This window comes from Myotis myotis, unplaced genomic scaffold (genome assembly GCF_014108235.1).
Source record: "Myotis myotis isolate mMyoMyo1 unplaced genomic scaffold, mMyoMyo1.p scaffold_m19_p_3, whole genome shotgun sequence".
NCBI classification, from domain to species: domain Eukaryota; kingdom Metazoa; phylum Chordata; class Mammalia; order Chiroptera; family Vespertilionidae; genus Myotis; species Myotis myotis.
In genome coordinates, this window is record NW_023416335.1 from 91303232 (window position 1) to 91328122 (window position 24891).

Sequence of the window (24891 nt, forward strand, 5' to 3'; positions counted from 1 at the left end):
TTTCCAGTTGTTTCAGTGCCATTTGTTAAAATGACTATTTCCACCCCCCCCCCACCCCCCATTAATGGTCTTGGCAGCCTTGTGAAAAATGAACTGACAATAGCTATATGGGTTTATTAATAAAACAATTCCATTTACAGTAGCACCACAAAGAATAAAATAGTTAGGAATAGATTTAAGCAAGGAAGTGAAATACTTATTCACTGAAACCTACAAAACACTGTTGAAAGAAATTAGAGGTGAATAAATAAATGGAAAGACATTATATTGTTGTGGATTGAAAGACTTAATATTAGAAGATTTGATAAGGATTAGTATTATGAATTCTTTAATCATTTTGTAGAATTCACCAATGGAGCCATCTGGTCCTGAGCTTCTTGCTGTTGTTCAAAGTGTATAGATTACTGATTGAATCTCTTCGCTATAATTTACTAGTAAGTCTATTTCTCCTTGAGTTAATCTAGTTTGAGTTTGTATAGGTATTTGTCCATTTCATCTGAATCATCTAATTGTTGACATGTAATTATGCATAATTCTGTTATCCTATTTATTTTCAGAGTAATGTCTCCTCTTTCACACCAGATTTTAATAATTTGAGTCTTCTCTGATATTTCCTAGCAAAAGAATAGACAATTTTTTCAATCTTTAAAAAAAAAACAACTTTCCTATTCTATATTTTTACATATATATTTAAACAACTTTCTACATGCAATACTTAATGGTAAGCACACCCAATAACTGAAATAACATTATTCTCAAACTGACTGAGCAGGAAGCACTCCTAGAAACATTGTCTTACATGTGTCTTTAGACACTTGTCTGTATGCATACAGACATAATGGTCAGTCCAGGCTATAAAGTCTCAAAAATTACATTCTTCTCAATAGGCTGTGTAAGAAAATTTTTTAAACATCTTTTTTATGCGTTCAAATATCTGTATTTAAGCACATCTCCACATGTGTTGCAGAATGGTTAGCACATCCACTCGCTAAAATATTTTTCCATTCTATATTTTCTGTCTGTTGTAATTTTATTATTTCCTTTTTTCTTTCCGTTTCTTTTGCTCTTCTCTTTCTAGTTTTTCATGGTGTAAGACTAGAGGCCCAGTGCATAAAAAATCGTGCACTAGGGGGGGACCCTCAGCCCTCCCTGTGCCCTCTAGCAGTCCGGGATGCCTCGGGGGATGTCCACCTGCCAGCTTAGGCCCGCTCCCCAGGGGATTGGGCCTAAACTGGCAGTCAGACATCCCTCTGACAGCCCAGGAGGCCCCAGGGGATGTCCAATTGCCAAGGAGGTGGGAGAGGCTCCCGCCACCACTGCTGCGCTCACAGCCATCAGCCCAACATGTGACTGAGCAAAGCTCCTCCTGTGGGAACGCACCGACCACCAGGGGGCAGCTCCTGCATGGAGCATCTGCCCCCTGGTGGTCAGTGTGTGTCATGGCAACTGGTCGTTCCTGATTGTTCCACTGTTAGGGTCAATTTGCATATTACCCTTTTATATGGTGTAAGATTATGTTAAATTATTTATTTTTCTTTAATGTAGGCTACACATTTCCTTCTGAGCACTATTTTTGCTGCATCCTACAAGAATTGGTATGCTGTTTTACACCAAGCTTTCATTCATCTCAAAGTTTTCTCTAATTTCCTCTTTGACCCACTGGCTATTAAAGAGTGTCTTAATTTTTACACATTTATGCATTCTCAAATTTTCTCTTTGCTATTGATCTTTCATTGCATGACACTGTAGTTGGAGAACATACTTGGTATAATTTTAATCTTTTAAATTTTATTGAGAATTAGATTAGGGCCTAATATGATCTACCTTGGAGAATGTAGCACGCATACTTGAGAGGAATGTGTACTCTGCTATTGTTGGGTAGAATGTTCTACAGACATCTATTAGTTCTAGATATTTTACAGTGTCACTGAAGTCTTCTGTTCCCTTGCTATTCTTTGTTTTGTTTATTCTAATTATCGTCTAATATCAATTCATTTCAGCCTCAAGGACTCCCTTTAACATTCATATAGGGATGGTCTAATAGTTTTTATCTGGGAATGTCTTGGTTTCACCTATAATTTTATAGGCAGTTTTACTGGATATAGAATTCTAAGTTAACAGTTTTGTTTTTCAATCACTTTGAATGTATCATCCAATGAATGCCTTCTGGCCTCCATGGTTTCTAGTGGTAAATCAGGTGTTAATCTTATTGAGAATCATGATGGTGGTTAAATCCCTTGTTGTTTTCAAGATTCCCTCTTATTTTTTGGCTTTTGATAGCTTATGATGTATATCTGTGTATCTCTTTGAGTTATTTTACTTGGAGTTTGGCGAACTTTCTGGAAAAAAAAAAAATATATATATATATATATATATCCTATCTAATAAAAGAGAAACATGGTAATTAGCCATACCTCGGATACCCTTCCCACTGGCTAATCAGGGTGATATGCAAATTAACTGCCAGCCAAGATGGCGGCTGGCAGCCAGGCAGCTTGAAGCGAACATGAGGCTTGCTTGCTTCAGTGACGGAGGACTCCAACGTTCCCCGCCTTCCTTGCCGGCCTCTGAGCTTGCAGTTTAAGAAACATTGTTACAAATATAGAAGCTAAACAAAATCTGAGAAACATGCTTCCAGCCAGCTGGGATCTCAGAGCTGGAGGTGAAACAGTGTTTCAATTATAGAACCCAAACAAACCAGATACCTGCTTTCAGCAGCAGAGGCCTAAGAGCTGGAGCAAAGCCTCAGAGCTAAAGCTGGCCCAGAATAAAAAAAAAAGAAAAAAAGGAGCGATTGGGAGCTTCAGTCACCCACCAGCCTGAAAAGAGCCCTCAGCCCCTCACCCAGACTGGCCAGGCACCCCAGTGGGGACCCCCACCCTGAAGGGTGTGTGACCAGCTGCAAACAGTCATCATTCCCTCACCCAGGCTGGTCAGGCACCCCAGTGGGGACCCCCACCCTGATCCAGGACACTCTTCAGGGCAAACAAGCCGGCCCTTACCTGTGCACCAGGCCTCTATCCTATATAGTAAAAGGGTAATATGCCTCCCAGCACCGGGATCAGCAGAGCTGCGAGACCTCCCGGCACCGGGATCAGTGTGACAGGGGGCAGCGCACAAACCCCCTGATCGCTCTGTGGCTCTGTGTGTGACAGGGGGTGGGGCCACAACCTCCCTATCCGCCCTGCTCTGTTTGTGACAGGGGAAGGCACCCCAACCCCCAGATCAGCCCTGCTCTGTGCCTGATAGGGGGGAGCTCCCCAACCCCCTGATCGCCCTGCGGCTCTGTGTGTGACAGGGTGCGGAGCCCAAACCCCTACCCCCCCCGCCCACGGGCCCTGCTCTGTGTGTGACGGGGTAGAGCCATAACCTCCCCATCAGCCCTGCCCTGAGTGTGACAGTGGCAGCGCCCCAACCCCCTGATCGGCCCTACTCTGTGGGTGATAGAGGGCAGCGCCCCAACTGCCCCCCATGGGCTCTGCTCTGTGTGTGATGGGGTAGAGCCATAACCTCCCCATCGGCCCTGCCCTGAGTGTGACAGTGGCAGCGCCCCAACCCCCTGATCAGCCCTACTCTGTGGGTGATAGAGGGCAGCGCCCCAACTGCCCCCCATGGGCTCTGCTCTGTGTGTGATGGGGTAGAGCCATAACCTCCCCATCGGCCCTGCCCTGAGTGTGACGGTGCGGCGCTCCAACCCCCTGATCCGCCCTGCTCTGTGTGTGACAGAGGATGGTGCCCCAACTCCCCTATCGGCTCTACTCTGTGAGTGACAGGGGGGAGCTCCTCAACCCCCTTATCGGCCCTGCTCTGTGCGTGACAGGGGGGAGCTCCCCAACCCCCTGATAGGCCCTGCTCTGTGCGTGACAGGGGGGAGCTCCCCAACCCCCTGATGGGCCCTGCTCTGTGCGTGACAGGGGGGAGCTCCCCAACCCCGATCGACCCTGCTCTGTGTGTGACAGGGTACGGAGCCCCAACCCCCCTGATGGGCCCTGCTCTGTGAGTGACAGGGGGCAGCGCTCCAACCCCCTGATTGGCTCTGCTCTGTGCATAACAGGGGGTGGCGCCGCAACCTCCCCATTGACCCTGCCTTGAGTGTGACAGGGGGCGGTGCCCCAACCCCCCAATCGGCCCTACCCTGAGCGTGACTGAGGGTGGCATCGCAACCTCCCGATCCGCCCTGCTTTGTGCATGACAGGGGGTGGCGCCCCAACTCCTCAATCAGCCCTGCTCTGAGCCCAACCAGGGGCTGCACCTAGGGATTGGGCATGCCCTCTGCCACGCGGGGGCAGGCCTAAGCCAGCAGGTCGTTATCTCCCGAGGGGTCCCAGACTAGGAGAGGGCACAGGCCGGGCTGAGGGACCCCCCCTTCCCCCTGAGTGCACAAATTTTTGTGCACCGGGCCTCTAGTACATATATATATATATATATATATATATATATATATGAATGTTTTTTAATGAAATTTGGAAAGTTTCCTGCCAATATTTCTTCAAATATTCTTTCGGCCCCTTTCTTCCTCTCTTTTCCTTTGGAAACTCCCATTGTTTGTATACTGTTGATGATATCCCACAGGTCCCAGAGGATCTGTTGTGTGTTTTTTTCCATTACTTTTTCTTCCTGTTCCACAGACTAGACAGTCTCAATTATCTACCTTCAAGTTTATTGATTCTTTTTCTTGCCTTCACAAATCTTCTGTTGAGCTCCTATAGTTAATTTTTAAAATTTCGGTTATAATTTTCAACTTGAATCTTTACTTGTTCCGGTAAAGGCCCAGAGGAAAAAATACAGCAAAGTTCAAACAGAGTTTTTTTTGCCAGGGAAATACCTCTTTCTCTGAAGGAAAGGCTGGCATTATCTAAGGTTATACTTATGCCACATCAGAGCAGTTCAAAATCCAAACTATGAAGTATATGGAAAATAAAAGTGTTACACTAATGGATTAACACTTTTAATCTCCTTTTTTGACTTAGATCTCAAGATCATATTAATACCACATTCACCACATCAGCCTTCCATTGGTTATCTCAATTTGACCCTATACTGTACTTCCCTTTCTATTAGTATACTTTCTAAAAATACTTTAATAAAATGTATAAAAATACAGCAGATAACTGATCTAGAAATAGTTTAGTATTTTATTGCAGAAAACTAGGTAAAAGGTCAAAATATGTTTTTTTCTTATAAAACAAAGGAATTCACTAATGATAAGGCAGCAATCTTTTTCTCAGTAAAAATAAATTACATAAAATTAAAGCTCTTGATTTACATCATGCTTTATTTTCTATCTTTTATATATCACACAAAGTTATTGAAGGAAAAAGTTTAAAAATATACAAAAGAGATCATATATAATCTTCTTGCTCCAAGAGAATCATTTAATATAAATAATTATAAATTTCAGAGAGATGAATAGGCTATGTACTGCAAATACTAATTTGTTATGTATATTTTAATATAAGTGTTAATTTTATCGTACTACTTTTCAAAATATCTTAACGTAGTCAACTTTCCTATGCTTTGGTTTTCTAATTTATAATTTAAGACTTCTTTTCGTTGATTTACCAGAAATTAAGATATTTTGCTAATAAGAAGTATTCTCAAAATCTTACCAACAAAGCAAGGTCACATGAAACACTGAAATTTATTTTTTAAAAATACACAGTGATTTTGAATATTACTCATAGATAAAGTTCTAAAGTGAGAACCCAAATCATTCTTGGTAAGGGGCCACCATGGAGATAGATATCAATTAATGTCAATTAGCAATTGCTACTCTGGCATTTTTCTTCCACTGTTAAGAGTAGGTCATTATTTCTTTGGTTTGAACATCAGACAAAATTTGTGCCTGGTTGAATTTATAGTTCACATTGTATAACAAATATCTATCTTTAAATACTAGAGTTACATGCAGCACAGAATGCTACACACCTAAACCCCATTCTAAGTGCTAAACTTCACGTTGAATTAAGCCCAAGGATACACAGAGTGGAATCCAAACTGTTTAAGTTATTTATTTCCCTCTCTTTTCCCCCTTTTTGCTGAGTGTATATTTCTGCTCCTCAGTTTAAGTGCACCTACTCACATAACTAATGAGAAAGCAAACAAATCTTTAAGTAAAGAGACATTTGTTAGGTCATATCCTCATACTAACTCTTAAATCTAATTTTTTACATATAGTTAATTTAAAACTAATCTTGTAAAAAAAAATCCCTCTAACTTCATCTACTACATACAATTATATTCCAGAATAGAGGGGACACTACAGAGCTGGAGAGGTAGCTAACAGCTAACAGAGCATCTCTACATAGAGAGTAGAAATGGAGCAACACTAATTCAGGTCAACATACTAGTATGTTACTTAATTCCACAATATTGTGACCAAAGAAAGTAATTATGGGGACTTACAATCTTATGACACATAGAAAACTGTAACTATCAAATTTCAAAGTAAAGATAAACAGACTAAATACCAAGAAAACCTTCAGTGTTCTAGGGATGCAATACTTCGCTAACATTCAAATAATATAATCAGGAGAGAAGTGCCTGCACTTGCTCTGGCGATCGGTGTAGAATGCTCTCTGGATCTTTGTATTCATTGACTGGATTCATCACGGCAGTATACACTTCGCCATAGGCTCTGCAGACTAATTCAGTAGACTGTTTGATGATCTGCTCTCTATTGACAAACAAACAAAATATGAAAATATAATTTAAAAATACTAAGAATTGTAAGAAAGCTTTACATTTGAATTAATGCATTTCATTTTCATAATTATGATATCGATAAAAAATCAGTATACTGCTACAAGTTACCTATCTCGGTTTTGGGATAAAAAATTGTTTTATATTTAGTGTTTCTTTGTTAAATTTTTCCGATTAGTATGTAGGTTTCAGGAAGGCAGGGACTGTATTTTGTTCACTGCTATATATCTTTTGGGCTGGAAAAGTGCCTGATATATAAATAAGAAACAGAAACTGTGACCCACCATCAATGTATTGATTTTGCAAACACAACTGATAACACATTAAAGAAAGGCTTATAATTATTCAAACTGATTAATACTTCAAATCTCAGAATAACTTACAATAATCTGCCTTTTCACTTACACTAACAGACCTTGTTTTATTGTGTTTTGCTTCATTGTGCTTCATAGATGTTCCATTTTTTTATAAAATGAAGACAAAATCAACTCACTTTATTGTGATACTCTTTTCATTGCAGTAGTCTGGAACTGAACTCACAATATCTCTGAGGTTTGCCTGTAGCTCCTACACCAGTGATGGCGAACCTTTTGAGCTCGGTGTGTCAGCATTTTGAAAAACGCTAACTTAACTCTGGTGCCGTGTCACATACAGAAATTTTTTGATATTTGCAACCATAGTAAAACAAAGATGTGTATTTTTGATATTTATTTTATATATTTAAATGCCATTTAACAAAGAAAAATCAACCAAAAAAATGAGTTCACGTGTCACCTCTGACACATGTGTCATAGGTTCGCCATCACTGTCCTACACCAATAACTATATCTAGATTTCTCATCTCTCTGTTTATATTACCAGGCTAAAATAATCTGACACTTGCCTATAACAAATCACAGCATGTTCATGAATATGCATTTCTACATAAGCACATAAAAATAATAGAAATAGTTTTAAATAAACTAAAGCAAATATTTTGAAAAATATATCTGGCCAGGAAAAAATACTATTTGGCTCATTAAATCTATATCAACTTTCTCCATGTTTTCATGGCATTTACTTCTTGTCATCCCCAGCTACTTCTATTTATGTAACATTTTATGAAAACTACTGACACTTTTTCCTGATTTTTATAATTAAATTAAAATGTATCTTTCAAGCTTTACTCTGAAGCCTACTTTTTTTTTGCTATGTTTCTTATTTCTGTCAATGGCAGAGCCATGTTCCATCACCTCAGTTCAGACTTCAATGAACTCTCGCCTGGAGTACACAAAAAACTCCTATCTGGTCTTTCCCCTTCTAGTATTTCCCACATTAAATTTATCATAAGCATTTCTGTCAATTTTTCTAAAGTGTATCTTTTATCATGGCTCTCCTTACCCAGGGCCTTCCTTCACAGAGCTTTAACAGCTTCTTCTGGTTTCAGAGAAGTCAAAATTTCTTACCCTATCATTCAAAATCCTTAAAATACCTTCTATATTACTACTGTAATTCTGCAGTTCAAAGAAATTCCTGAATGTCCTCCCTGCCCTGTTCTTGCTGACTACAATTCCTTTGCTCATGTTCCTTCATTTGCCTGAAATGCCTACCTCTCAACCACCTTTAAATGTCCTTAATTCTCAGTAATAATATATTCTCTACAAAGTCTTCTCTGACCCCCAGAACTAGAAATAATTACTCTGTTTTTGGAATGTCCATAACCAAAAGAATACATTTGTAAGACGCTTGGTGAGTTGAAGCAAACTGATATTTCCCGCAAATTGGTAAAACTTCCAAAAGGAGAGTAGGAAAAATGAAAATACACTGAGAATTCTCTGAGCAGAGTGGAGTAATGCCACTAGTTACACTAACCTTTGTTGGAAGGAAAGATGGTGGAAACTGGTTTGGAAATTTGCTTAACCGGATGAGGCTTTAAAATATTTTTTAATCTATCAATTGGTGATCATTCCTCTAATTGATTGAGCTTAACAATGAGTGCATTAAGAAAATGCAAAATGTTTTTTCCAAAAATGAAATAGCTGAGAAACACTGTAAGCTGGTATTTTTTAAATGTGTGAAATATAAGATATATTTGATATCCATTCTGCAGCAAGTCAAAGAAGATATTTTAGATATAGCATTTAGTTCTTTACTTAAAGCAATTAGGACAAACTTTAGGGGATATATAAAGCATTTGTTACTTTCACTTCATACTCTAAAATCTATACTCAATCTAAATATAGTGTATATTTAAACATATACATAAAAACACAAAGTAACAAGGCTATTCCTTCTCACCAGTCTATAATCAGAATAAGGTACAATAATGAATAAAAATACTATCATAAAAAATCTAGGTAACTGGTAAATGTAGAATAAATTATTGAATATTTTGAAGTGATAAATTTTAAATTTTACCTTCAAGTCCAAATGATGAAAAATTTTAAGTTTACTTATAACTCAGGGCACCTATTTATAAATGAAACTGGATTACATAGAGATTAAAAATGGCAGCAAAGTAAGTGGAAGCTACACTGACAATCTCCCAGGACCAAAATGGAAATACAATTAAAATACAGAAAAACTACCCTGAAAAATCAACTGAAGACTAATTGGACAGAACCCTGATAACCAAGGACAGAAAGTGGAGATCGCATAGAGACTGTAGGAAATGTGGAGATGTGAAAGGGGTGGCTGGGCTAGACAGCAGCTGAGGTTCAGGAGAGATATCTTAGCTGTGGGGGCATCCCACTGAGAACTCTGGGGTCTAACCCCAAGTGGGGCTCCCTAGCCCAAAGCACATTAACATCTGGTTGTGAAAAGCAGCAGGGTTGCTTCCTGCCAGGGAGAGATGGCTGGAAATGCAGGCACCCTCTTAAAGGACCAACACACAAAATTTCATGTGCAGCCACTCACCTTGGACTCTGGCAGAATGAGGGCAGAGTGGACTGAAGCTGTGTGAGGAGAGTACAGTGGGGCCTTGACTTACGAGTTTAATTCATTCCGCGACAGAGCTCAAAACTCAAATTACTCGTATGTCAAATCAATTTTCACCATTACAATGAATTGAAATTCCATTAATCCGCTCCAGACACCCAAAAAACACTACAATTGTTTTATTAAATGTTTTTAAATAAGAAAAATGTATTTAAAAATAATGAATACTATCTAATAATAGACAAACATGGTAATTAACCGTACCTCCAACACGCTTCCCATTGGCTAATCAGGGCGATATTCAAATTAACTGCCAACCAAGATGGCGGCCGGCAGCCATGCAGCTGAAGCGAACAGGAGGCTTGCTTGCTCCAGTGATGGAGGAAGCCAAGGTTCCCTGCCTGCCACTGCCGGCCTCTGAGCTGCATTCTAAGAAACAATGTTGCAATTATAGAAGCTAAACAAACCCCAGAAACCTGCTTTCAGCCAGCCGGGCTTAAGAGCTGGAGCTGCAACAGTGTTTCAATTATAGAAGCCAAACAAACCCAGATACCTGCTTTCAGCAGCCGAGGTCTCAGAGCTGGAGCTGAGCCTCAGAGCTAAAGCTGGCTCTCAGTTCCAGTAACAGCCATAGAAGATAAATAAATCCCAGAATAAAAAAAAAAAAGAAAAAAAGGAGAGGTTGGGAGCTTCAGTCACCCGCCAGCCTGAAAATGGCCCTCAGCCCCTCACCCAGACTGGCCAGGCACCCCAGTGGGGACCCCCACCCTGAAGGGGGTATGACCAGCTGCAAACAGCCATCATTCCCTCATCCAGGCTGGCCAGGCACCCAAGCGGGACCTCCACCCTGATCCAGGACACCCTTCAGGGCAAACCAGCCAGCCCTCACCCGTGCATCAGGCCTCTATCCTATATAGTAAAAGGGTAATATGAAAACTGACCCTAACAACAGAACGACTAGGAATGACTGGTCACTATGACACACACTGACCACCAGGGGGCAGACACTCAATGCAGGAGCTCCCCTCTGGTGGTCAGGGCGCTCTCACATGGGAGGAGCTCTGCTCAGCCACAAGCCAGGCTGACGGCTGCCAGCATAGTGGTGGTGGTGGTGGGAGCCTCTCCTGCCTCCTTAGCAGTGCTAAGGATGTCTGACTGCAGTTTAGGCCTGCTCCCCACTGGCAAGTGGACATCCCCCGAGGGCTGCCGGGCTGCCAGAGGGATGTCTGATTGCCATCTTAGGCCCAATCCCCTGGGGAGCGGGCCTAAGTCAGCAGGTGGTCATCCCCTCAGGGGTCCCAGGCTGTGAGAGTGCACAGGCCGGGCTGAGGGACCCCCCCTTCTCCCCGAGTGCACAAATTTTTGTGCACTGGGCCTCTAGTATCGTATAAAAACACAATACTGAACAATAGAATGTAGTGCAATAAACTTGTTTTATTAAGTTTAATGTACAGCATTTACCTTGGAGATCAAATGACTTAAAGATGCTGATGGAGTTGGAGGAGAAAGGCTGAACTGAATAACTGAATAAATGAATCTTATTTGCTGATTTCTGCCCTTTTCGCCACGCTTTCATCACTTTCATCTACAGGAGTTTTCGATAAAAACCTGTCCAATGAGATCTGTTTCATCCTCCCTTTCAGAATATTTCTGAAATGAGTTAGGCAAGTGTCATTAAATAGCTCCATTGCACGCCCAGTTGCAATTTTTTCTGGGTGTTTCTTTTGAATAAAGTCTGAAAGTTTCGCCCTAGCCATCTTGGCTCAGTGGATAGAGCGTCGGCCTGTGGACTGAAAGGTCCCAGGTTCAATTCTGGCCAAGGGCACATACCTGGGTTGTGGGCTCAATCCCCAGTGGGGGTGTGCAGGAGGCAGCCGATCAATGATTCTCTCTCATCATTGATGTTTCTATCTCTCTCTCCTTCTCCCTTCCTCTCTGAAACCAATAAAGAAATATTAAAAAAAAAAAGTCTGAAAGTTTCTCCCACATTCCCAACATTTCCTTTATCTCACTTATAGAGATAACCTCCTCCTCCTCCTCCATGTCATCTATTTCCAGCAAAACTTCCGTGTGCTGTCGTGTCTGTAGCTCCTTTAGCTCTTGCGTTGTCAGTTCCTCATAGTGCTCCTCAATGAGCTCGTTGATGTCACCTTCCTTTATACCCGTGCTCGCTGCCTCACCATGTCTGACAACGGAGTGAATGCTGGTCCTCTTTTAAAAATTTTCGAACCAGCCCCGACTGGCTTTAAATGGCTAGCCCGATGCCTCGTCCACTGAAGTGCCTGGGGTCTGTTGCAGCAAATCAGCGTAAATAGCTCGTGCCTTCTCACAGATTGTAGCCTTCGTCACGGTATCTCCTGTGAGCTGCTTCTCCATTAACCACACCATTAGCAGCTTCTCCATATTTTCATGGATAGATGTCCGCTGTTTAGAAATTATTTTAACGCCCTTGGCTGGAGTTGTAGCCTGTATAGACTCCTTCTGCTTCAGTATGGTGCAGATTGTATAAGTGCTACGCTCATACTGCTTCACCAAGTCAATTACACGCACACCTTGGTCATGTTTTTCGATAGTTTCTTTCTTTAATTCAATGCACATCATCTGCTTCTTCTTATCAGCACTGTCCTTCGCACTTACTTTCTTCAGATCCATGGTTGAAAAAACGAAGTTTTGCAAAATAACTGCAAGCACAAATGCAAGCACAACACTGATGCTTCAACTAAGAGCTAACAGCTTAAAGTGAACGAGTGAGACACATGATGCTGGGTTGATGTTGTGGCGTTCACTGTGACGTTCGCTGTGCCAACTAGCGGTGGGGTATCTGAAACTGGCTTGTAACCCGAATTTTAGCTCGCAACTCAAAGCAAAAAATCAGCCGAGAGATGGCTCATATCTCAAAAAACTCATTAGTTGGGACACTTGTAAGTCAAGGCCCCACTGTACAGGGTTCAGGGCTCTAGGGTTGGAGGTTGGAGGGCAGCCACCCTGGTTTCCTGTGTGGATTCATTCATTCATGCTGCTGCAGCAGACATGTTTCTCCCAGGGACCTATGCTATGAAGATGGTTTTGGCCTGGGGGAAAGGCAATGGCCATACCCTGTTGGAAGACCTCTAACTCCACCCTGTGGTTGATAGTCTAAGGTGAATCTATGCTGATAACAATCAGACTGCCCGCAGAAGAGGATCTCTGGAGGCTTTGAGTCTTTGCCTGATCTCCTTCTAAGCTCCAGGCTTAAAAGAAAAGCAGTCCAGGTGCACAACTTGGTCCTTTCCAAAGGCACCCAGCCCCAGCAGAGGGAGGCATAAGCTGTGAATTGCTGACAACCCCAAACAGGGTACTCAGGGCCAGTAAGAAATAGTGTCTGACATTGTCCTACACTAGAGATTGGAAGTCATAGCAGATCTACTTAATACACAGAAACAAATCCAAAGAGGCAGCCAAAATGGGGAGACAAAAAAAAAACAAAAAAAACAAGCCCCAATGAAAGTACAAGAGAATTCTCTAGAAGAAGAGCAAAACAAAATGGAGATAAGAAATTAACCAATATTGAGTTCAGAATTATGATGGTAAAGATGCTCAACAGCATGAGAAAAGATATAGCAACTATTAAAAAAGAACAGTTGGAAATGAAGAATGAAAAGAATAAAGAAAGAATGAAACAGCATAATAAAGAACACACTGGAAGGAATACACAGCAGATTAGGGGAAGTCAAGATCAGATCAGTGAATTAGAAGACAGGGTAGAAGAAAAAAATCACTCAATCAGAGAACTAAAAGGAAAAACAATTAAACAGAAGGACAGCTTAAGGGAGCTGTGAACCAATATGAAATGTAACAATGTTCGCATAATGGAAAAGCCAGAAGGAGAAGAGAAAGAGCAGGGGATAGAGAATGTATTTGAAGAAATAATGGCAGAAAACTTGCCTAACCTGGTGAAGGAAAAAGTCACACAAGTCCAGGAGGCATGGAGTTCCAAGCAAGAAGAACCCAAAAAGGCCCATGCCCAGACACATCATAATTAAAATGCCAAACATTAAAGACAAAGAGAGAATCTTAAAGGCAACAAAAAAAAGCAACTTGTTACCTACAGAGGAGTTCCCATGAGGCTGTCAGCTGATTTCTCATCAGAAACTCTACAGGCCAGAAGGGAATGGCATGAAATACTCAAGGTAATGAATAGCAAGGATCTAAAACCAAGATTACTATATCTAGCAAGGCTATCATTCAAAATATATGGTTAAATAAAGAGCTTCCAGACAAAGAAAGGGTAAAGGAGTTTACCACCACCAAACCAACACTACCAGAAATGGTAAAGGAACTGTTGTAATGAGAATAGAGAGAGAGAAACATAAACATAAGGAATTAAAATGGCAATAAGTACCTATCAATAATAACCTTAAATGTAAACGTATTAAATGCTCCAATCAAAAGACAAAGGGTGACTGAATGGATATAAAAACACAACTCAATTATATGCTGTCTACAAGAATCCCACCTCAGAACAAAAGACTCACACAGGATGAGAATGAAGGGGTGGAAAAAATTTTTCCATGCAAATGTAAACAAAAAAAAAAAGCTAGGATAGCAATATTCATATCTGACAAAATAGACTTCAAAAAGAAGGTCATCACACGAAACAACAAAGGTCACTACATATTTCTAAAGGGATCAATCTAACAAGAGGATATAACCCTGGTAAACATATATGCACCCAATATAGGAGCACCTAAATATATTAAAAAACTTATAGAGGACCTTCTGGGAGAGATCAACAGCAACACAGTCATAGTAGGGGACTTTAGCACCCCACTGACTTCACTGGATAGACCTTCCAGATAAAACTTAACAAGGAAACAGTGACTCTAAATGACACACTGGATCAGATGGATTTAATTAATATTTAAAAAACACTTCACCCCATTGCTGCAGATTATACGTTCTTCTCAAGTGCACATGGGTCATTCTCAAAGATAGACCACATGTTAGAACACAAAACAAGTCTCTATAAGTTCAAGAAGACTGAAATCACATCAAGCATCTTCTCATACCAGAATGGAATGAAATTAGAAATCAACTACAGTAAAAACACTCAAAAACATTAAACTAGATTACAAATGTCTGTAAAGTAAAATGCAGCTAAAAAACCCAGTGTAGATCTGCAATTGGGAAAAACCAGAATAAAACAATACTGCTAAAGCACAAATAATTAAATAAAGGTAATACAAACAAGTATTAATATAATTTTAAATGTTGCTATTTGATGGTATGGGGCTTCTTCACTCTGCTCCTCAGTTTACAAAGCCACCAAGTACATTTTTAAATAATGTACTAAAATCTATATTCATTTAACTTTTTTAATAACAAAATTCACATTACCAATATTAAACAATGGGACAATAAAAGTAAACATAAGGCTAAAATATATCTTCAGTAAAAAAGACAAACATTTGATTTGAAGTTTTAAAAATCTGAGTTCTCAGATAAACCATATATGCTAAATACTCCTGCTAGTTAAAGATTTTATTTTTAATTTTTATGAACATTAAGGAAGAAAATATTCTATTAAGAGGTATTCCTTGAAAGAAGATATCTCATGCAAATAGATACAAAAAAGGCTGGGGTAGAAATAGATAAATAGATTTTAAAACAAAGGCTGTAATAAGAGACAAATAAGGGCATTTTATAATGATAAAATGATCAATCCAACAAAAGGATATAACTCATGGAAACATCTATATACCTAACAGAGAGAAAAATAAGTATATAAATATATTGACAGAAATAAAGGGAAAGATCAACAACAATAGGTGACATTAATACAACAATAGTAGTAGGAGACTTTAACATCCCATTGACATCAATGAATAGATCATCCAGACAAAACAAAAAGGGAAACAGTGGCATCAGATGATACATTAGACCAGACGGCCTTAACTGATATTTTAAAATATTTCTCCCCAGTTAAGCAGAGTATATATTCTTTTCAAGAGCACATGGTATATTTTCTAGGAGAGACCACATATTTGGCCACAAATCAAGTCTCAATGAATTTAAAAAGACTGAAATCATATCAAGCATCTTTTCTGATCACAATGATATCAAACCAAAAATCAATTAGAAAAAAACAACTGAAAATCACACAAACATGTGTAGACTAAATAACATGTTAATAAAAAGTAAATGGGTTAACAAGATCATCAAAAAATACCTTGAGACAAATAAAAGTAAAAACACAATGACTCCAAATCTATTAGACACAGCCAAAGCAGTTCTAAGACAAAAATTCATAGCAGGAGGCCTCGGTTTCAAGAAACAAGAAAATTCTCAAATAAAAAAATCTAACCTTATACCAACAGGAACTAAGAAAAAAAGACAAAGAAAGCCCAGAATGAGTAGAAGTAAGACATAATACAGGCAAAAGTGGAATTAAACAAATTAGAGACCAAAGTAAAATAAACCAAGATCTTGTTCTTTGAAAAGATAAATAAAATTGATAAACCTTTAGCCAGACTTATCAAGAAAAAAAAAGCCAAAATAAATAAAATCAGAAATGAAAGAGAAGTGATAACTGACACAACAAAAATACAGAGGATTAGATGGAAATACTATGAACAATCATATGTCAGCAAATTGGAACCCCCCCCCCCCCCCAAATGGAGAAATTCTTAGAGACATACAAATTTTCAAGGTTGTGTCTGGAAGAAACCAAAAATATGAACAGACAAATTACTACTAACAAAATCAAAACACTACATGAAAAAAATTCCCAACAAAGTTCTGGAGTGAATGGCATCACAGGTTAATTTTACCATAAATTCAAAGAACTATCACCTATCCTTCTCAAACTATTATAAAAAATTCAAGAGGAGAGAAGGCTCTCCAGCTCATTTAATGAGGCCAGCCAGCATTACCCTGATTCCAAGACCAGACAAAGCCATTACAAAAAACAAGAGAATTACAGGTTAATATCCCTGATGAACATAGATGCAAAAATCCTCAGCAAAATGTTAACAAACTGAATTGTGCAATACATTCAAAAGATAGTATACCATAATTAGGTGGAATTTATTCCTAGAATGCAAGAATAGTTCAATATCAACAAATTAACACAATATACCACATAAACAAAATAAAAGATAATAATCAAATGCTTATATCAACAGATGAAGAAAAGCATTTGATAAAATCTGGCATCCATTTATTATAAAACTCTTAGCAAAGTGGGAATAAAAAAAGAATATACCCTCTACATAATAAAGGCCATATATTACAAACCCACAGCCAACATCATATACAAAAATGAAAAGCTAAAAGCATTTTCCTTAAGATCAGAAGTAAGACAAGATGTCCACTTTCACCAAACTTATTCAACACAGTTGGAAGTCTTAGCCACAGTAATCAGATAAGAAAAATAAGTTATAGGCATCCAATTTGGAAAGGAAGAAATAAAATTGTCATTATTTGCAGGTGACATGATACTATATATAAAGAACTCTAAAGACTCCACCACAAAACTATTAGAATGATAAATGAATTTGGATCATGATTAGTGATGTTGTATAAAATTAATATTCAGAAAACAGTTGCACTTTTATACACCAATAACAAACTATCAGAAAGAGAAATTAATAAAACAATCCCATCTACAACTGCATAAAAAAATACATAGGAATAAATTTAAGCAAGGAGGTAAAAGACCTGCACCTGCAAAACTATAAGACATTGAAGAAAGAAATTGAAGAAGATACAAATAAATGAAAGGATATACTGTGCTGATGGATAGGAAGAATTAGCATTGTTAAAATGTCCATACTGTTCAAAGTAAACTACAGATTCAATCCAATCAAAATATCAAATATCATTTTTCACAGAACTAGAGCAAATAATCCTAAAACTTATATGAAATCACAAAAGACCCCAAACAATCAAAGCAATCTTGAAAAAGAAGAACAAAGTTGGAGGTATCATACTACCTGATATCAAGGTAGGCTATAGTAATCAAAGCAGCATGGTACTGGCATAAAAACAGATATAAAGATCAATGGAACAGGATAGAGAAGTCAGAAATAAGACCATACCTATATAGTCAATTAATCTTTGACAAATGAGGCAGATCGTTTCTTCAATAAATGGTGTTGGAAAAAGTGCACAGACACATGCAAAAGTATAAACTGGATCACTTTCTTATACCAAAGACAAGATAAAACTCAAAATGGATTAAAAACTTAATTGTAAGACCCGAAACCATAAAACTCCTAGAAGAAAACATAGGCAGTAAAATCTTTGACAGAACTCTTAGTAATATTTTTTTGGATATGTGTCCTTGGGCAAGAGAAACAAAAGAGAAAGAAAAAAACAAACGGTACTACATTAAACTAAAGAGTTTTTGTACAGTGAAGGAAATCATCAACAAAACCTAAAGAACACCTACTCAATGGAAGAAGATACTCGCCAATGATACATCTGACAAGGGGTTAATATCCAAAATATATAAGCAACTCATACAACAGGGCAAAGGACCTTAATAGACATTTTTCCAAAGAGGGTATACAGGTGGCCAAAAGACATGAAAAGATGATCAACATCACTAATCATGAAAGAAATGCAAATTAAAACCACAATGAGATATCTCCTCATACTTGGGAGAATGGCCATCGTCAATAAATCAACAAACAAATGTTGGCAAGAATGTGGAGAAAAGGGAACCCTCGTGCACTGTTGGTAGGACTGTAAATTGATGCAGGCATGATAAAAAATAGTATGGAGGTTCATTGAAATTTTAAAAGTTGAACTACTATATGACCCAGCAATTCCAGTTCTGGGTATTTATCCGAAGAAACCCAAAACACTAATTCAAAAAGACATTTGCACCCCTATATTCTTTGCAGCATTATTTACAATAGCCAAGATATGGACGCAACCTAAGTGTCCATTGATAGATGACTGAATACAGACTAAGTGGCAAATAAATACAATGGAATATCAGCCATAAAGAATGAAATATTGCCATGTGTGCAAAAATAGTAAAAAAAAAAAAGCCCCAAACATCATATGATTTCACTTTGCCGGAAGCCGGTCCATCCTTGCTGCTTGACACAGTTGCTGCAGGGAAGAAACATCTGCACAGCATATGTTTCAAGGGACCTGGCATATATGGCATACTGTTCTTAATATGTTTGCTCCCCTTCTTAGCGCTACGTGTTTTAACCAGGGTCACCTCTCCGAGAAAGGTTGTTTCCCCAGGTGGGGATTTTTCCCTGGAGTTAGGGATTAACAGGACTAAAGAAGGGAATAAATCAGTAAAACCCCTTAACTAAGTGCCAGGCGGGTAGTTAATCACCTTAACTACAAACAATCATGCTTTAGCTACATAATCTTTACTTAAGATAATCTCCTTCAGTTACTTCCTTGTAGCTTAACAGAACAGTAGAGTAGTGACCTTGGAATGGAGATAACAAATGTCCTAACCTTTGGAATAGAATGGATAGGATTAAAATCAAATGGTATAAATACAGATGTAACAGGAGAATAAAGGGAGAACCTGGTGGGAGAACCTGGCTAGAGAACCTGGCTGGAGAACCTGGCTATGCTGATCATCTGAACGCTGCCTCATTTAATTCATTCTTCGCCGACTCTGTCCACACCTTTGGGAACCCCTGGACCTGCTGGGGCTGGACCCCAATACACTTATATGTGGAATCTAAAAAACAAGTGAACAAACAAACAAACTCATAGATACAGGGAACAAACTGATGGTCACCTGATGGAAGGAGAGGTGTAGAAATGGGTGAAAAATGTGAAAGGGATTAAGGACAAATGGCCAGCTATAAAAATAATCATGGAAAGGTAAAGTACAACATATAGGTAATAGTGTCAAAAGTACTCTATGTATGATGTCAGATGGGTACTAGACTTACAGGAAATATCATTTCATAAGGTATATAAATGTGTAATCACTATGTTGCTCATTGAAACTAATATAGTATTATATGCCAACTGTAATTGAACAATAAATTTTAAAAAAGAGATATCCCTGAGCATAAGGATATGTACTTTTAAAATGTTGACATACGATATATTGCCAAATTGCAGTCTAAAATGATTGTACTTCTTTATACTGTCATCAACAGAGTACGCAAATATCTATTTCCCCAGACCCTGTCCATTAATATAAAATAAGAAACATTTTATTGTCGGTAATCTGAAAGGCTAGCTTAATTGGCTTTTTCTGGATAATTACTATCATCTCATATATTTATTTGACATTTATTTTTCTTCTATGAATTGTCCAAACATACACTACCTGTTTTGCTACTGTGTTTGTAGTGGTTGGTGGGATCTTGTTCTGCACTAAGGATAACTGTCTGTTATGTAACTTGCAAATATTTTTCTACATGATTGTATTTTAACTTAGTTTATATTGTCTTTTTCCATAAAACGGTTTAAAATGTTAGGTAGTCAAATTTGTACATTTTTTTCCTTTATGGGCTACATGCCATTCTTTAAAACACATTAAAATCTCCACTCAATCATCCTATATAATAAAAGCCTAATATGCAAATTGACCGAATGGTGGAAAAACAGGTGAAACAACCGGTTGCTATGATGTGCACTGACCACCAGGGGGCAGACACTCAACACAGGAGCTGCCCCCAGCCCACAGGCCCCAGGCCCGCCAAGGCAGGTGCCAGCGGGCCCCCCCCTTTCCTCCCCCCCCCCGCCCCCCACTGATTGCCCCACCTGTCACCCAGCAGGTCAGCCCTGATCGCTGGCCAGGCCTAGGGACTCTACCCATGCACAAATTTTGTGCATCGGGCCTCTAGTTATACTATAAAAAGAATAATGGTATCTTTTATATTTAGTGATGCTTCAAACCACTCAACATTCACATACTACATATTGAAATATGGCTAAATTTATAATAATTACCTGTATTTTGCTTAAAAATTAAATAATTTAAGAAAGACACAATTTGAGCCATAGCAAAGCAGAGTTACTTTTATAATCTCTCAGGTCCTCAGAATTCTGGCTATGTACAAAGTATGACATATTTTAGAATAATATATACAAATTACAAATATTAAAAGCATTTACTCTAACCACACCTAATATGGGACTTTGCTATGTCTGAGAGAAAAATGGAACATCGCATTTTCAGCCAATTCTAATCAATATTAAATTCTTCTGCATATTGAGCCAAAAGCTGTCTCCTTACTTTATTTACTCTATAGGCCTACTCTCTAGAACAGGGGTGGGCAAACTTTTTGACTCGAGGGCCACAATGGGTTCTTAAACTGGACCGGAGGGCTGGAACAAAAGCATGGATGGAGTGTTTGTGTGAACTAATATAAATTCAAAGTAAACATCATTACATAAAAGGGTACTGTCTTGGGAAAAACTAAGATGGCGGCATAGATAAACACCGGGAAATTGCTGCTTCCCACAACAATCGATAAATGCATCAAAAACACAAGGTGGACATCATCCAGAACTACAGGAGGGCTGGCTGAGTGTAAATTCTACAACTAGAAGGAAAGAAAAGCACACTGCGAGCGGGAGGAGCTGCGGAGGTGGAGTGCAGAGGTACGGGGGCTCGCGCGAGGAAAGGGTCTGGCACCTGAGGACGCGGCTGTCTTTTTTAATCCGGAGGGAGACACAAGCTCCCCACGGCTCTGAAATCCGGTTCCGGGAAGTCTCTGGGGACCCAGGACTCATACGGGGAGATACTGGACTGTCTGGCAGCGGGCGAGCTTGAGAGCGGCTTTCCCTCAGAGGTGTTTGCAGCCATTGCCGGGACACTGGGACTCGCGACTCCTTAGGGCAGGGCTGAGGCTCCGCCATAGCTGCTTTCTCCGCCCTTTGATTTCTTGAGACCCCACCCCGCCCAGGCTGCGGCAGAGGCTTTTGCATATGAATGCCCCGGCCATTTGCAACCTGTAATTACCTAACCGCAGCCGGGCCAGATAGACCCAGAGCTTCCAAGAGAAAGCCCAAGGCCCCACAGCGGCTTGCATTGCTACACAGCTGAGCAACATCAGGGCACTTCCAAACTCCAAAAAAAAGGAAGGGGAATCTGCAGTTCTCTTCGTAGTTCCTGCTGTGTAACCTCAGGCAGAGGCTAAATTAGCACCTCCTTAGATCCAAGAGCCACTGTACCCAGTGGTCAGAGGGGAACTATCCAGATCACAACTCCTCAGATCCATAAGGGACACACTCAGGGTGCAGTCTCAGTGAGCACCAAAGCCCCACTGAAGCAAGTCTTGCCCCAGAAGGGTGTCTCCAGCACAGAAGTTCTCCCACTGCAGACACAGCTGATTCTCGCTGCCAATTGCCCTGGAGGTCAATTCCTCCCAGTGATCCTACAACAACCAAGGCATAGCTACAACAAGACTGTGCACAAAGCCCACGAGGGGGTGCACCAAGAGTGTCCACCTCAGGTAACTGGGGAGGCTGAGCCACTGGGCCCTACAGGACACCTAGCACACAAAGCCACTCTATCAACACAGGGAAGCAGCCAAAATGCAGAGACAAAGAAACAGGTCACAAATGGCAGAAATGGAGGAAAGCAAACGACTGGATATAGAGTTCAAGGCCACGTTTATAAGGTTTTTCAAGAATTTTATGGAAACCGCCGATAAATTTAATGAGTCCCTCAATAAGTATAGTGAGACCATGGAGGACATGAAAAAGGACCAACTAGAAATTAAGCATACACTGACTGAAATAAAGAATAATCTACGGAGATCCAACAGCAGACAAGAGGATCCCAAAAATCAAGTCAAAGATTTGAAATACAAAGAAACAAAAAATACCCAACTGAAAAAGAAAAAAGAAAAGAGATTCCAAAAATATGAAGATAGTGTAAGGAGCCTCTGGGACAACTTCAAGCGTACCAACATCAGAATTATAGGGGTACCAGAAGAAGAGAGAGGGCAAGATATTGAAAACCTATTTGAAGAAATAATGACAGAAAACTTCCCCCACCTGGTGAAAGAAATAGACTTCCAAGTCCAGGAAGCGCAGAGAACCCCAAACAAAAGGAATCCAAAGAGGACCACACCAAGACACATCATAATTAAAATGCCAAGAGCAAAAGACAAAGAGAGAATCTTAAAAGCAGCAAGAGAAAGATAGTCAGTTACCTACAAGGGAGTACCCATACGACTGTCAGCTGATTTCTCAACAGAAACCATGCAGGCCAGAAGGGAGTGGCAAGAAATATTCAAAGTGATGAATAGCATGAACCTGCAACCAAGATTACTTTATCCAGCAAAGCTATCATTCAGAATAGAAGGTCAGAGAAAGAGCTTCACGGATAAGAAAAAGCTAAAGGAGTTCATCACCACCAAACCAGCATTATATGAAATGCTGAAAGGTATTCTTTAAGAAGAGGAAGAAGAAAAAGGAACTCTTACCATTTGCCACAGCATGGATGGAACTGGAGAGCGGATAAATACCACATGATCTCACTCATTTGTGGAATATAATGAACAACATAAACTGATGAACAAGGACTGATCCAGAGATGGAGAGGCAGTGATTGGACTGTCGGGCTTTGGAGGGAGGGTAGGGGAAAAGATCAACCAAAGGACTTACATGCAGGCATATAGGCCTAACCAATGGACCCGGACAACGGGGGGTGGGGGGGTGAGGGCATGAGCGGGGGGGGGGGGTAGAGGGTAACGTGGGGACAAGGACACATATGTAATATCTTAATCAATAAAAATATATATATAAAAAAAAAAGGGTACGGTCTTTTTTTTTTTTTTAGTTTTATTCATTTCAAACGGGCCAGATCCGGTCCACAGGCCGTAGTTTGCCCACAGCTTCTCTAGAACAACATAAAACAGGTGCACCACCTCTGCACCACTACATCCTTTTAGATATTTGAAGTATTTTCAAGTTCAACAGTTCTTTCCTTAGTGTACTTTTTAATAAAAATATTTCTTCACATGTCTAACTGACCCATCCTATATAATAAAAGGCTAATATGCAAATAGACCGAACAGCGGAACAACCGGTCGGTATGATGCCCACTGACCACCAGGGGGCAGATGCTCAATGCAGCAGCTGCCCCCTGGTGGTCAGTGTGCTCCCACAGGGGGAGCGCCACTCAGCCAGAAGCCCTGAGCCTGGCTCATGGCTGGCGAGCACAGCGGCGGTGCTCTCCTGCCTCCATGGCAGTACGACATCCCCCAAGGGCTCCCAGACTGCAAGAGGGTGCAGGCCAGGCTGAGGGACACCCCCCTCTGCTCCGAGAGCATGAATTTCATATACCGGGCCTCTAGTTATATTATAATCTTTATGAAGACAGTGCAACTGTCTTTTAATTCTTAATCATGAGTGCCTGTTACACAGAAAGCACTTAATACACAGCTGGTTGAATGGAAATAAAAAAATAAAAAGAAGAAAAAGGACAGCTGTGGCCTAATTTCCTACTTGTGGACACTTATGATTTCTTAACATTTCTCTTTTCTTTTTTTTAATCTAATTTCTTTTTATATGTATACTAGAGGCCCGGTTGTTGGACATCCCTCTCACAGTCCAGGACCCCTCACTCCTTACCGCCTGCCTGCTCGCTGCTCCTTACTGCAGGCTCGCTGCTCCTTAGTGATGCTGCGGAGGTAGGAGAGGCTCCCACCACCACTGCTGCGCATGCCAGCCATGAGCCTGGCTTCTGGCTAAGTGGCACTCCCCCTGTGGGAGCGCACTGACCACCAGGGGGCAGCTCCTACATTGAGCGTCTGCCCCCTGGTGGTCAGTGCACATCATAGCGACCAGTCGTTCCGCCGGTCATTCCACCGTTTGGTCAATTTGCAAATTAGGCTTTTATTATATAGGATCAGTGGTTCTCAACCTTCCTGATGCCGCGATCCTTTAATACAGTTCCTCATGTTAGGGTGACCCCCAACCATAAAATTATTTTCGTTGCTACTTCATAACTGTAATTTTGCTGTTATGAATCGTAATGTAAATATCTGATATGCAGGATGTATTTTCATTGTTAAAAATTGAACATAATTAAAGCATAGTGATTAATCACAAAAACAATATGTAATTATATATGTTTTCCGATGGTCTTAGGCTACCCCTGTGAAAGGGTTGTTCAACCCCCAAAGGGGTCGTGACCCACAGGTTGAGAACCGCTGATATAGGATAGATGTTTTCCAATCCTTCCACTTCCAGGGAGGGTTGCTGAAAGTGATAAAGGAGGCAGCAGGGTGAACTTTTCTTTTTCTTTCGGGAGACGATTTTTCTTCTGATAAGGGGCTT

At 40.1% G+C, this 24891-nt stretch overlaps 1 protein-coding gene across 2 annotated transcripts in view; it reads right to left on the bottom strand.

The window, feature by feature from the left end:
- Positions 1 to 5255: 5255 nt before the first annotated feature.
- COG6 (component of oligomeric golgi complex 6) overlaps positions 5256 to 24891 on the bottom strand; it is a 113792-nt gene continuing 94156 nt past the window's right edge. For both annotated transcript variants that reach the window (XM_036299177.1, XM_036299176.1), the window contains one exon: positions 5256 to 6676. In XM_036299177.1, the coding sequence (XP_036155070.1) occupies positions 6529 to 6676 (148 nt within the window). In that variant the 3' untranslated portion in view covers positions 5256 to 6528. The remainder of the gene's footprint in view (positions 6677 to 24891) is intronic.